The sequence below is a fragment of the Chiloscyllium plagiosum genome, unplaced genomic scaffold (genome assembly GCF_037043375.1).
Source record: "Chiloscyllium plagiosum isolate Xiang-an unplaced genomic scaffold, Cpla_swu_hap1 HiC_scaffold_40, whole genome shotgun sequence".
Lineage (NCBI taxonomy): Eukaryota > Metazoa > Chordata > Chondrichthyes > Orectolobiformes > Hemiscylliidae > Chiloscyllium > Chiloscyllium plagiosum.
The window spans coordinates 15,924,215-15,938,405 of NW_028270178.1; the positions used below are offsets into that span (position 1 = coordinate 15,924,215).

At 41.8% G+C, this 14,191-nt stretch overlaps 1 protein-coding gene across 1 annotated transcript in view; it reads left to right on the forward strand.

Moving 5' to 3' along the window:
* Positions 1–10,176: 10,176 nt before the first annotated feature.
* Positions 10,177–14,191, forward strand: part of LOC148138354 (putative G protein-coupled receptor 139) — a 37,318-nt gene continuing 33,303 nt past the window's right edge. Inside the window, exon 1 of the mRNA XM_087981645.1 lies at positions 10,177–10,246. Within this exon, the coding sequence (XP_087837771.1) occupies positions 10,177–10,246 (70 nt within the window). The remainder of the gene's footprint in view (positions 10,247–14,191) is intronic.

The following is a 14,191-nucleotide window of genomic DNA, read 5'->3' on the forward strand; positions in this document are numbered from 1 at the left end:
GAATTGAGGAATATCCAATTCAGAATTATCTGAACTTAGTTCTTCCTTCTGTGCTGTAATCATTAATACCTTATTCTCTTGCTTTCCTTCCCTCTCAAAAATACCTTTTGAGCCATATTCACATGACGCACTCTGTGAGATGTCTTCCTGTCTGGAGTCCCTATCAAGTAATTCACCTCACTCAATTTTCTCTGGACTGGATAAGGTCCACTAAACCTTGCCTTTGAAGGTTCACCTATTATTGGAAGTAACAGCAAGACAATTTCCCCATGGCAAAATGCGATTTTTTTGATTTTTTTGTCCTGTTTCATTGTATGCTGTGGTACAAACCCCCCAGTCACTCTCTAAAATTTGCCACATAATCTCTGAATTCTGGCTTACTAATTTCTCCTCAATCAATTTTAACGGTCCTCTTACTTGATGCCAATAATTAATTAAAATGAACTGAATGTGGTTGATTCATCTGGTGCAACTCTGATCGCAAAAGAGCACAAACCGAGCTCCCTTAATCCAATCATCTCGATAATCCTGACTATAAGCACTCAACATGGTCTTTAATGATTGTTGCCAGCTGTCTCGATCTCCCTGCGATTCTGGATGGTACACAGTTGAATTGAAATGCTTTATTCCCAAGTTATTCACAAACTCCCTGAATAGTTTGGATGTGAAGTTTAACCCTTGATCTGACCAGATCTATTTTGGTAGTCCGTATCTAGTCAAAACAAAAAAGATTCTCCACAATCCTTTTAGCTGTGACATTACGTAATGGGATTGCCTCAGGAAGTCGAGTCGATACATCCATTATTGCTACTCAATAGTGATTCTCACTATTTGTTCGAGGTAGGGGATCTATGCAATCAGTCAAGAGTGTTGTGAAAGGTTTCTCAAATACTGGAATAGCTGTTAAAGGTGCAGGCTTTATTACTGCCCATGCTTTTCAACTAGCTGACAGGTATATCACGTCCGGAAAAAATCAACTGCATCCTTGTGTAGTCCAGACCAGTAAAAATATCATTGTATTTTTCCGTCTGTTTTCCTCACTCCTACATGACCTCCAAGTGGTAGCTCATGTGCCACTCGCCACACTTCCTTTCTATACCCTACTGGCAAAACAATCTGATGAACCTCTGCCCATTTCCCATCAGCTTGAATGTGTGATTGTCTACATTTCCTCATCAATCATTTGTTCAGTAATAACTAACAGGGATGCATTCATTCTCCCCTGCATATGCCTTTTGATGCAACTGTTTGAAGTTCTCGTCTTTCTGCTGTAAAACAATAAGCTTAGCAAAGATAAAGATATTTGCATGTTTTCTTATTTGCTCATGTTTTGGACCACTTACTTGATTAAAAAAATGATAATGCAATTTCAGCTTCCTTATCCATGCCTTTTGATGTCTCCTGCTTCAGCGATCTGTGACTCTGCGATCTCGTTAAGTCACAATCTGGGAATATTCCTGGATAAACATCCTGCATTGCTTAAGTTGCCTGCGTCTCCTTGGCTTTTCCAGGAGAGTAGGCAGCACGCCTACTGGTGAATCAGCGCTATCATTTGCAAGGACAAATTATATTCCTGGAGCTGAGTATTTGACCAGCACTCCTACCACAAATTATCCACTCTTTTCTGGACTCTACAGCCTCACTTTACACAATTGAGCACTTTTTGTCTAAGCATGTTTCCCCGTTACCAGTACCTTTTCTGGCAATAGTCGTTCAGAAGTACATATCTCCTCATCCTTTAGCATAACAGACTAAGAGGACCCTGTGCTTCTTAATAATGTAACCTCACTCCATGCTATTCCTGGCCTATATGGATAAACTTTACTCTTGCATTGAATTTTTTAAAGTAGATCTGTCACTTGCTCGTTAATGAACCGCTAATCAGCACGTGGACTCTGATTAAGCTTCCTAGCTTCCACTGTGCTTTCTGTCACCATGCCAATAAAACTTCCAAGCTTGTCCTGTTTTCCGACATCTGGCTTTCTCCTCGCCCACCAACACTGCGATTTCATGTGGCCCAGTTTATTACAATGAAAACATCGGAGCTTTTGACCTTCTTTGTCCCCTTCAAGGGTTTCCTTTTACACTGTGGTAAGTTGTCCTTATGATCTTCACTCAGATCTACCTTTCCCTTTCCACGTGAGGATTTCTCTTTGCTCTCATTTCTACCCCTCATGGACTGAATTTGATTCTGGAAACCAAACCGTGTTTTATGGTCCCGCTCATAACCATCAGCCACTTCAGCTGCTAAGTTTGCCAATCTGACTCTCTGCTCGTCCACATGAGTTTTCATTGCTTCAGGCAGTGAATTATTGAATTCCTCCAGAATAAATACCTTTCTAAGGGAGTCGTAGCTTTGCTCTATTTTTAATGCTGTTATCCGTCTATCGAAATTACTTTGATCCTTTCAAATTCAATGTAATTTTAACCAGGGTCCTTCCTTATATTCCAGAAACATTGATTGTCGGCTTAAGGTACAAGCTTATATGAACCGCCTCATGTACCCCAGACACCTCCTCGGATAGTGATGCAAGAACCTTTCTCGCCCTACCTGCCAGCTTTGTTTGGATCAACAAAATCCATATTTATTTAGCAGCTTTTTCAAATGAGATGAAAAAGGCTTCTCATTAAATTCAGGAAATGCTTGAATATACTTAAACAATTTCTCTTCAGGCTTTCGCCCACCATGCGTTTGCTAGTCCCCATGCTCTTCCTCACTAGATCTGCCTTCAGCCTTCAGCCTTCTCCTCCATCCTTTTAAGCTGACTTTGCCTTCGAAGTGCCAGCTTTTGAAGTTCAAACTCTCTTTTGTTTCTTTCTCTTCTGCCAACGCCCTTCATTCTTTTCTTTCTCTTCTGCTTTTACCCGTGACTGAAGTGGTTTCATTTCTGCTGCTCCTTCCTTCTCGCTCTCCTGTAATGCAAGTTGCTTTATTTGCGATTGAGTTCCATCCATCTCTATAGCTTCTGATGGTGTGTCCAGCAAATGTAAAGGTTGAGCTACTTCTGAAGTCATTGCATCTTTCCTCGCAATAGGAGGTATCTTCAACACCAGCTTGTCTTGAATCACCTGCAGCTTGGTCTGTAAAACTTCCAAAGTCACATCGTCCTCCTCCCAAAACCTCTTGCTAAGGGTAAGAGCCATTGCTACCCCAATCTTTGTTTACCCAACCAAACCAACACCCGTAATAAAGACACTACCACCTACCGCTTGCTGCTAAATCTGAAATGAGATCCAATCTTTACAGACCAGGCCAGATCACTCAAAACATTCTTAAGCAGGCATCCAATACCGTACCTTTGCTATTTGTTTCGGTAAGTGTACAGTGAAAATTATCAGAAGTAAGTCAGCTACGTTGACTATCAGGTTTTAAAACAGCCAAAAATGTATTCATAAAGTTATGGAATGAAAAACAAAGAATAGAATGTAGACTATCCACAGAACTCAGTTTATCCAAACTACAATTATTTATGCTGATCATAAAGGTATATGCAACAGTCTCAATAAACAAACCCCTTAAGCCTTGAGTAAAACTAAAATAGAGGTCGACAGGCCAAAATTAGAACTGCATAGAAGAGAGAGTTTGCGAGCCTGTTTCTGCACAGGCCACTGTTGAACAGACTCAAACAAGAGTTCGGCTTTTAGGACTGACCACTCCCCTTTCATTAAACACGTCACTTCTAAAAGATTCGGCCTAAAGTCTCAAGTGTTTACACATAAACAAAAAGGCCTCCCACTAAATCCTTTCATCTCTGTACCAAACCAATCGTTTCAGAACCGGACGACCTTTTGACCCCTCAAACAAATGATCAAGGGCGCAGTAACCTGAGATAAGGAATAGATTTAGGAAAATGGACCAGTTTTGGGAAAATGTCAGGAAACAATGGAGTAAATCTCCGCTGACCCCTTTCCAAAGCTTCCACATTCTTCCTATCATGTGGTGACCAGAATGGTGCACAGTACTCCAAGAGTGACCGCACCAGAGATTTGTACAGCTGCAACATGACATTATGGTTACAAAACTCAGTCCTTTTTATTATGTCTTCTTAATATACCTGTGAAACTGGGTGGTAACTTTCAGTTCTATGTACATGGACACCAAGCATTCTGTGTTCATTTGTATTACCATCAGCGTAATACTTTGCATTCTTGTTTCTTCTTCCAAAGTGAATCACCTCGCACTTTTCCCTGGTAAATTCCATTTGCCACCTCTCAGCCCTCTACAGCTTATCTATATCCCTCTGTAACCTAAAACATCCTTTGGCCCTCTTCACAATTCTACTGACCTTAGTGTCATCCGCAAATTTACCAGCCCATCCCTCTACGCACTCAGCTCATTCACTATAAAGCTGATAAAACTGATCCTGTGGTATGCCACGAGTAACTGAACTCCACGATGAACATTTCCCATCAACCACCACCCTCTGTCTTCTTTCAGCTCGCCAATTTCTGATTCAAACCGATAAATCATCCTCAATCCCATGCCTCCTTATTTTGTGCAATAGCCTATTGTGGGAGACCTTATCAAACACCTTACTGAATCCATATACACCACACCAATCCCTCATCTACCTATTTATTCACCTTCTCAAAGGACACAATAAGGTTTGTGAGGCACTATCTACCCTTCACAAAACCGTGTTGACCATCATAATTAATGTACACCTTTCTAGATGATTATATATCCTATCTCTTATCACCTATTCTAACACTTAACCCATAATCGAAGCAAAGGTCATTGGTCTTTAATTACCAGGGTTGTCTCTACTCCCCTTCTTGAACAAGAGAACAACATTTCATATCATACAGCCTTCCAGCACTATTCCTGTAGGCAATGACGGCATAAAGATTAAAGCTTGGCAATCTCCTCCTTGACTTCCCAGAGAATCCTATGATATATCCGATCTGGCCCAGGGGACTTATTTATTTTCACACTACGGAATTGCTAAAACCTCCTACTGGTGAACTTTAATCCCATCTATTATAGTAGCCTGTAACTCAGTATTCTCCTCGACAACACTCCCTTTTTCCAGTGTGATTACTGACAAAGAATATTCATTAGCGCTTCCCCTATCTCCTCTGAATCCACGCACAACTTCCCACTACTATCCTTGTTTGGCCCTAATCTTACTCTAAACATTCTTTAATTCCTGATGTACCGAGGAAAGCCTTAGGGTTTTCCTTGATTCTACCTACTTCGCATATACCTTCCTGGCTCTTCTTAGCTCTCTCTTTGTGTCTTTCTTGGCGAACGTGTCACTTTCAAGTTCCCTAGCTGAGCATTCATGCCTTATCCGAGTATAAGCATACCACGTTGTTTTGACAAAAGCTTCAACTTTTGGAAACCACAACTTCTTCGCCCGAATACTCCCTCCCTGCCTGACAGGAACATACTTATCAAGAAGACACAGTCGCTGTTGCTTGATTAAGCTGCACATTTCAATTGTGCCCATCCCCTGCAGCTTCCTTTCCCATCTTATGCATCCTAAATCATGCCTAATCACATCATAATTGCCTTTCCCCCAGCTATAGCTGTTATCCTGCGATATATACTGATCCTTTTCCATCGCTAAAGTAAACATAATCGAAAGGTGGACATTATCGCCCACGTTCTCACTTACCTCCAAATCTAACACCTGGCCGGGTTCATTATCCAGTACCAAATCCAACGTGTCCTAGCCCCTTGTTGGCCTGTCTACATACTGTGTCAGGAAACCCTCATGCACACATTGAAGGAAATCTGATCCAACAAATGTACTAGAACTACAGTATTCCCAGTCAATATTTGGAAAGTTAAAACCCCCACAGTAGCTATCCTGTCACTCTCGCTCCTATCGAGAATCATGTTTGCTGTCCTTTCCTCAGCATCTCTGGAACTATTTGGAGAACTATAGAAGACTCCCAATAGAGAAACTTCTCCTTTCCTCTTTCTAAACTCAACCCATGCAAACTCAGTAGGCGAGTCGTCAAACATCTTTTCTGCCACTGTAATACTGTCATCGATCAACAATGCCACACCTCCCTCTTTAAAACTCATTTTCTGTTCTTACTGAATCCTCGGGCAATTTATCCAAATTCATAACAAAAAATAGTATTCACTCACCAGGGACACCGATGACTGCAAGAACTGGATAATAAATCTCCTTTATCACTAGAATAATTGGTCGGTCCATTACGTTGTTCTGAAAGAATGATATGTTGTGTTCAATTTGATACCCTCGGAACAGCACCTGGGCACAGCAGTAGAAGGAAACCAGAACTAAAACAAGGCTCTGCGGGCGATAGAGGTCTCAAACTAACACACAGAATGCTGGAGAAACTCGGCAGGTTTGGCAGCGTCTGTGCAGAGAGAGAGACAACTTTAACATTTCAGGACAAGTGACCCTTCATCAGAACTGAAATCAGTTGGGGAAGAAGGGAAGGAGTCAATAGCAGACATGCAGAGCGTGTGAATAGCGACTTTTAAAAAAAAAAGACAAGAGGCAAGCAAAAGGATTGCTGATGGTGAGCCAAGAGATTAAAGATGTGGAGGGTGCTGCCGCAAATTCTGAATGGTTGAACCTGGATTGCCTTCGCGGGTAGCATACAGAACAGTTTCGAATGGCGTTGGGTGCGTTAATGAATATGAGGGAGAATGATTACGTTCCCCAACTATCATATTTATCAACAGATAATCCCTCAAAGGAATCCAAGTGATTATTAGTAATTAGTATCATTTAGAGTCTTTTAACAAATTGGTTCTGAATCGTTGTTCTTACTCCATGCGCCAGATGATAATGCATTATTAATTGTGCAATTGAAAGGTTTCAGGTAAGAGTTTCCTTTGTTTCCATGTGGACTGGGGTATTGTCCTATTCTGGCTCTTGCTAAATAAACAGAAAGCAGTGCCCCTTGTTTCCTTGTTTTCTTCGTAAATGAAAAATGTTAAGGAGTGATTGAGTGGAAATCTTCAAGTAGTTAACAGCCTTTCTAATGTCAAGACAGCAGCAGATTGAGTGCCAACTGCAATTAAATAGGATCAGAAGAATTATTGCTTTGTTTCTGAACTGCATTTGATGGTTTGAATGACCTATTTGTTGGGCTGTAGATCTCAGGGACAGCAGAAACTGTTCAGCATAGTTCAGATCTATAGGCCACTTGTGTTCTTTCACACTGCAGTTGGATCACTGTCAGTGTGCAGCAGGTTAGTTGCTCAAACAGGAGCACAGGTCACTCTTGCTGCTTTAGGACATTTGTGGCTTAGTGGCAGTGTAGCTATCCCTGAGTGAGGAGGCCTGGGTTCAAGTCTCTCCTGCTCTGGCAATGTGTAATAACATATTGATGAGAAATCTTTGATGTGTCCTATTGTTGCAGCATTGAACTCTGTATCTGCTGTGTTTAACTGTATGAATGCACAAATCTATTGTGTGTATGGCAGAGGGTACCATGAGGAACATAAATAACATCACAGCAGTTGGAAGTGCCCGATCCCCGGAGTAATGGGTAAACATTTGCAATATTATGTTGAGTGTAGGCTTGCAGCATTGGTAGGCCGACAGTTTCATCACTTCAGTAAGTGACGAGTTTCCACTCGCTATAAGTGCAAGTACAACAAGACATCAGCACCAGTTTAGGGGAACAGAGAGCCCTGTGGTGTTACATGGGATTTTCCAAAGATCAAACATGCCCGGAGTACAAGTAGCATGTTGAAGACAAATCTGGGATTGTTAAATCAAGCAGCGTAGGAGGTTTAGAACAGGAGGAGGCCATTCAGGTCTTTTCATCAATCAATGTGATCATGGTTCGTCTGTGGCCTCATTGCAGATACTTGCCTTTGGCTCATTTCCCTTGGTATGTTTGCTCAACAAAATATGTCCATCTCAGATTTACGATAAGCCATTGATCCAGCATTCAATGCCGTTTGTGAAAGAGAGTTCCTCTACTACCCTTTGTGTAGAAATGCTTTCTAAAATTTCTCCTGAATGCTCTGGCCCTGACTCAAACCTGATGTTCCCTCGTTCTGGAATCCTGAAAAGTAAAAATAGTTTATCTTTATGAAATCTGCTCATGACTCTATTATGAACTTAAGTTATTTGTATTGTCATATTAATTGAGCTGACATGGAGCAGAGTGTTGGTATTAATGTGTTAGTGTGCGTGTTAGTGTGGTCGTTAGCGTGTTAGATTGTTAGAGTATGTTAGTTAGTGTAAAAGTTCGTGTGTTAGAGTGAGTTACTGATTGCATTAGCGTGGTTGAGTGTGTTTGTGTGGGTGTCTGTGTGTGTATGCGTGTGTGTGCACATGTGCGTGTGTGTGTGCGTGTGAGCATGCGCGTGCGCGGATGTATTCTCGTGTGACAAGGGGATATCATGCTCGGTCATCAAATAGAATGAGTTCCTTTATGTGAAATTTGTACCTTGCCCAAGGTTGGTCTGAAATTTCTCTATGCCAGGTAAATGTTATCTTTGAAATAGATCTCACTCAGAGAGGCCGGCATCTTTCATAGTTGAGCTAAAAATCTTTAGTGTTCACGTTCCACATCAACGAGAGTTGTGTTGACTTCATCCCTTGATTGATTGTGCAAGCAATATCCTCCACATTTGGTGATTTAAACAACACCGCCCCACCAGCCGCCCTTTCTCCTCCACACACACACACACACACCCAAACATATAGATTTTACTTTAAACAACAGAGATTGAAAGCTGCATGATGGGCACAGTTTTACTGTCATATTTTACATTAAAATTACCAGATTCCAGAAATAGAGAAATGGAGAGGGGACAGAGTGGATGTAGAGAACAGTTGCCTTGACCACTTCTGCCTGTTCAATCTTTCTCCCCAGAACACTAGAGACTTTGCCAGCTGTTCAACGCTTCGTCATTTTCTGATGTCCTTCCTGAGTGAACAAACCGGTAACTTCCCCAGTGCAATTTAGATATTAAAGCATGCAACGTTTGCATCAAGAGTCCTTTCAACTATTTCAGCTGTGCTTTCAACAAATTTAATAAATTTTGGTCAAGCCATGAGCTTCCTTCTCAAAATTGGGTGCAACACTTTTCTCTGTCAATATCATCAGAATTATCATTTTGCCAGCCGTGCTATAGAAACTTGGGAATCACATCATATATTGTCAAGACTTTAGTCATTTATAATTAACATTAAAATATGCATTGATATAATTGTATCATTGCTGTATCTCTCCGGAACTATTTAATTATATCTCATTGAAAAGCTTCGAGTTGACATTGATCAGTTAATTACTCCTGAAAAAAAAGATTTAGAATATTTATCTTACATTCAGTTAACCTGGTGTCTCTGGTAAATGTTGAAGCAAGCAGATAATAAAGATTTTCTGCCTTTTCCATGCCAAGCATTATTCTGTGTACGTCTTTTTAAAAAAATATTGCGTGACCATTATTGCCTTGCCCTTATTTTTATCTTAGTTTCATTGCAGCAGCAATTCAAGAGCGTTCCATATCAGAAGGCCATAAGAAATAGCAACAACAATCAGCCACTCTGCCCCTCTAGCCTGATCTGCTCTTCTATAGGTTCATGGCTGACTGGAGACTCCGCATGTCCTCTTTTCTGCCCTTTACCCACAACCCTTAACTTCCCCTCCTGATGAAGAATCTATCTATCTCGGCCTTAAATATAAACAAAGATAATGTCCCACAGCTATCCCTGGGAAAAATAATCACGAATCTACAACAATAAGCGTATGCCATACCGTCCTGTAATATCAAAGGATGGTCACCAAAATCGATGATCAATTACCCTAATGCTCATAACAAATAAATCTGTCTATGTTACGAACTAAGTGGATGAGACAAAGGATGCTTAATGATTTGTCTCGTTAACCATAACTGCAAGGAAGCCAAGAAAATTACAAAGACTTATGAGTTGTGTCTGTTCCTTTGTGGGTATGCCAAGCACCTTTGTCCTGTGATGTTGTTCCATTTGTTCATTTTGGTGAAAGGTTTTTCGGTTATTAAGATGCGTCATCTCCTCATGAACACGTGAGTGAAATGGAGCAGCAAAAATCTCCTCAGTGAACGTTATTCTGATAGTGTTGCATCACGTTTACTTTGTCCTCAACAAGGGACATATTGCTCTATAAATAAGGACGAGTGACTGAACTCAAATGCGTTGGAAGTGAATACATTGATCTGAGTCAATTTCCAACACTCTTCAGAGAATGGTGCAGCCAACAATTGTCCAGATAAAGATAATTTACTATCCGATCCTGGCAGCCTTTGGTATTTCTGGTAAGAAAGTAACATTCTGTTGTTTCATATGGTCATTGAATTGTCACAGCGCAGAAAGGGATGTCTGACACCCTGCTACTGCTTTGTGACAGTCTCTGACAATATGCTCAGTGAAGATATTTTAGACACATCAGAAGTAGGGGCAAGAGGAGGTGATTCAGTTGTTCAAATTGGATTGCATTTGTAAACAAATTGGTGACCTTCAACTCGCAGGTCGAGCAGGCAGGCAATAAAGCAACTGGAAAATTCTCACTTATTGCTAAAGAGATGGAGTATTAAAATAGGGATGTGACACTGTAACTGTACAAGGCATTAGAGAGTCTGCACATGGATCACTGCTGAACATTTAATCCGATCCTGTCTGGAATTTAGAAGATCGTGGGGAGAACTAATTGAGGCACATCGAAAGTTCAACGGAATCAGCAGAGTAGTTGTCGACTGGATATTTTCTTTCTGGTACACTCTAGAAGAGAGTCCACAGTTTTAGGATAAGGGGAAGCAGAGTTAAAACCAAGTGGGAAGGACTTAATCTTGAATCTGTTTAATTCAGACGCATATTGCACAGTCGATGTTGGGACAAGGAGTAAGTTTAAGGAAGCGTTAGAAAATATGAGTAATGTGCTGCTGGGCTGTGGAGAGTGAGTCACAAAGTTAGACCGAGATGAGATCCGGCATGATAGTAAATTTGGACCAGGATCGAGGAGCTGAAAGCCTCCCCCTGCTCCCAGTACTTATCTTGTAGGTTTTAATCACCTCACTGACTTCACATCCTTTTAAATGTACGGTAGCTGTAAGTGAAGACTATATTGCAGCTGAAGCAGAAATAGTGCGTTGCACACAATTAACAGAAACTGCTTACACTTGTACTCCGTGCCCATAGCAATTAACTGAGGTGACTTACAAATCACTATCTCGATCTCTCCCACCAATGTCAGTGACACATCTACCCAACTTCCTCTTCATCACCATTCCATGACAATACATTACTGAAACATATCTGGCTTTGTGATAAGTTAATCAATTTGTTTTGTAACAGTCTCCAATGCCTGTTTTAATTAGAGAAATTCACGTAAAATATAAATATGCAGTGCAAGAGAGCGAACTACATGAGGTTCTGGTCGAGAGTGTGGTGCTGGGAAGGCACAGCAGGTCAGGCAGCATTCGAGGAGCAGAAAAATCTATGTTTTGGGCAAAAAGCCTTTCAACGTGAAGTTATGTATAGGGATAAAGTGATAGTAGCAGAATTGATACTTTTTTGCCAATACATGTGAACTGACGCTCTTTGGATGAGTATTGGAGTACGTGGGAATGGAGGTTTGGGCAGTTAAATGTTCCTCCTGCAGAATGTGGGAGGTAAGAGTTACCACTTGTGTCCCTGCTGACAGCATCTGCGGGAAGTTCACCCAACTCCAGATCCTGGAAAGACACATTTGGGAACTGGAGCTAGACTTGTATGAACTTCGGATCATTCAGGAAGCGGAGTGGGTTATTGAGAGGGTTTACAGGTAGTCATACTTCAGGTACAAGAAGAAAATAGATGGGTTGCCGACAGGGAATGGAAAGGGAATCAGCAGGTGGTTCTGGGATCCCCTGTGTTCCTTTCCCTCAACAACAAGTTCACCATTTTGAATACTATTGGGGATGGTAAGCAATGGAGCATAGGTCTCTGGCACAGAATCTGTCATTGTTGCTCAGAAGGGAAGTTTGAAAAGGAGCAGAGAATTGGTTGTTTGGGACTCCACAGTTAGGGGGACAGGTAGGAGGTTCTGTGGGAACGAGAGAGACTCACGGTTGGTGTGTTGCCTCACATGTGCCAGGGTTTGTGATGTCTCCGATCGTGTTTTCGGTATCTTTGAGAGGGCTTGGCAGCAGCCCCAAGTCGTGGTCCACAGAGGCACCAACAGCACAGGGAGGAAGAGAGATGGGGATTTAAGACAGAAATTCAGGGGCCAAAGGTGGAAGGTTAGAGCTAAGATAAAGACAGTTGTTACCTCTAATGTGTTGCCCGTATCACATGCTAGCAATGTGAGGCACAGGGAGAGAGAGAAGTTGGACGTGTGGCTACAGGAACGGCGCAGGAAAAAGTGTTTTGGATTTCTGGATATTTGGGGTTCTTTTCGGATAGGTGGGAACTCTACAAAAAGTATGGTCTTCACCTGAACTAGACGGGTGCCAATATCCTGGGGGGATGTTTTCTAATGTTCTCTGGGTTGGTTTGAAATAATTCAGCAGGGGAATGGGATCCCAAATTGTATTACGGGAAAACAGGAAGTTGTGAGTAGTCGCGTCTGAAATAAGTTGTCAAGGTCGCAAGAGGGCACCGGCAAGCAAGCGGTTGGCTTGAAGTGCGTCTATGTCAATGCCAGGAGCATCCAGAATATGGTGGGTGAACTTATAGCATGGATAGGTTCCTGGGATTTCGATGTTGTGGCCGTTTCAGAGACTTAGGTAGAGCAGGGACAGGAATGGTTGTTGCAGATTCCAGGATGTAGATATTTCAATAAGAACATAGAAGATGGCAAAAGAAGCGGGGGGGGTGGGTGGGTGTTGGATGGGTTGGGGGTGTGGTGACATTGTTACTCAAGGACAGTGTTAAATTTGGAGGAAGTACATTTGAGCAGTAGTCTACTGTGTTAATATGGGCTGAGGTTAGAAACAGGAAAGGAGAGGTCTCCCTTTAGGGAGTTTTCTATTAGCCTCCAAGAAGTTCCAGAGATGTAGAGAAAGGATAGCAAAGATGATTGTCGATAGGAGTGAGAGTGACAGGGCAGTTGTTATGGGGTCTTTAACTTTCCAAATATTTAATGGTAATAGTATAGTTCAAGTACTTTATATTGGTCAGTTTTTGTCAAATATGTGCAGGATGATTTCTTGAGACAGTGTGTAGTGAGACCAACAAGGGACGAGGACAAATTAGATTTATTTCTGGGTAATGAACCCGGCCAGACGATAAAATTGGAGGTAGGTGAGCTCTTTGATGATAGTGACAACAATTTGATTATATTTCTTCCCTGAGTGATGGAAAGGGTTTGTTATCTCCTGCAGGGCAACAGTTATCGCTGGGGGAAAGGCGTTTGATATGTTGTACATGAATTTCAGTAAGGCGTTGGAAAAGGTAAGCTAGTGCACAAAATACTGAGCTATGGCATTGGTAGTGATTTAGCGGTTTGGATCAGAAATTGCCTCGTTGAAAGAAGGCAGATGGTGCTGGCTGATGGAAAATGTTCATCCTGGAGATCAGTTACTAGTGGCGCACTGCACGGATCAGCTTTGGTTCCACTGCTGTTTATCACTTTTATAAATGATCTGGATGAGGGCGTAGAATGATGGGTTAGGAAATTTGCGGATTGCACTAAGGTCGAAATAGCTTTGGATAGTGCAGAAGGATGTTGTAAGTTAGAGAGAGCTGGGCTGAGAGATGGCAAATGGAGTTTAATGCAGAAAAATGTGAGGTGATTCACTTTGGAAGGAGCAACTGGAATATGGGGTATTGGAATAATGGTTACATTCTTGCTGGTGGAGATGAGCAGGGCAACCTCAACGTGCATGTAAATAAATACCTGAATGTTGCCACTCAGTTTGATAGGTTTGTTCAGATGACATATGGTATGTTAGCTTTTACTGGCAGAGGCATTGAGTTTCAGAACCATGAGGTCATGCTGCAGTTGTACAAACCTCTGGTGTCGCCACACTTGGTGTATTGCATACACATCTGGTCACCACATAACTGGAAGAATGTGGAACATTTGGAAAGGGGTCAGAGGCGATTTACTAAGATGTTGCCTGACGTGTAGAGAAGATCTTCCGAGGAAAGGCTGAGGGGTTTTTGTTAGAGGGAACAAGGTTGACAGGCCACTTACTTGAGAGATATAAGATAATCAGAGGGTTAGATAATGTAACCATGGAGTGCCTTTTTAACTCGGATGGTGATGGCTAGCACGAGGG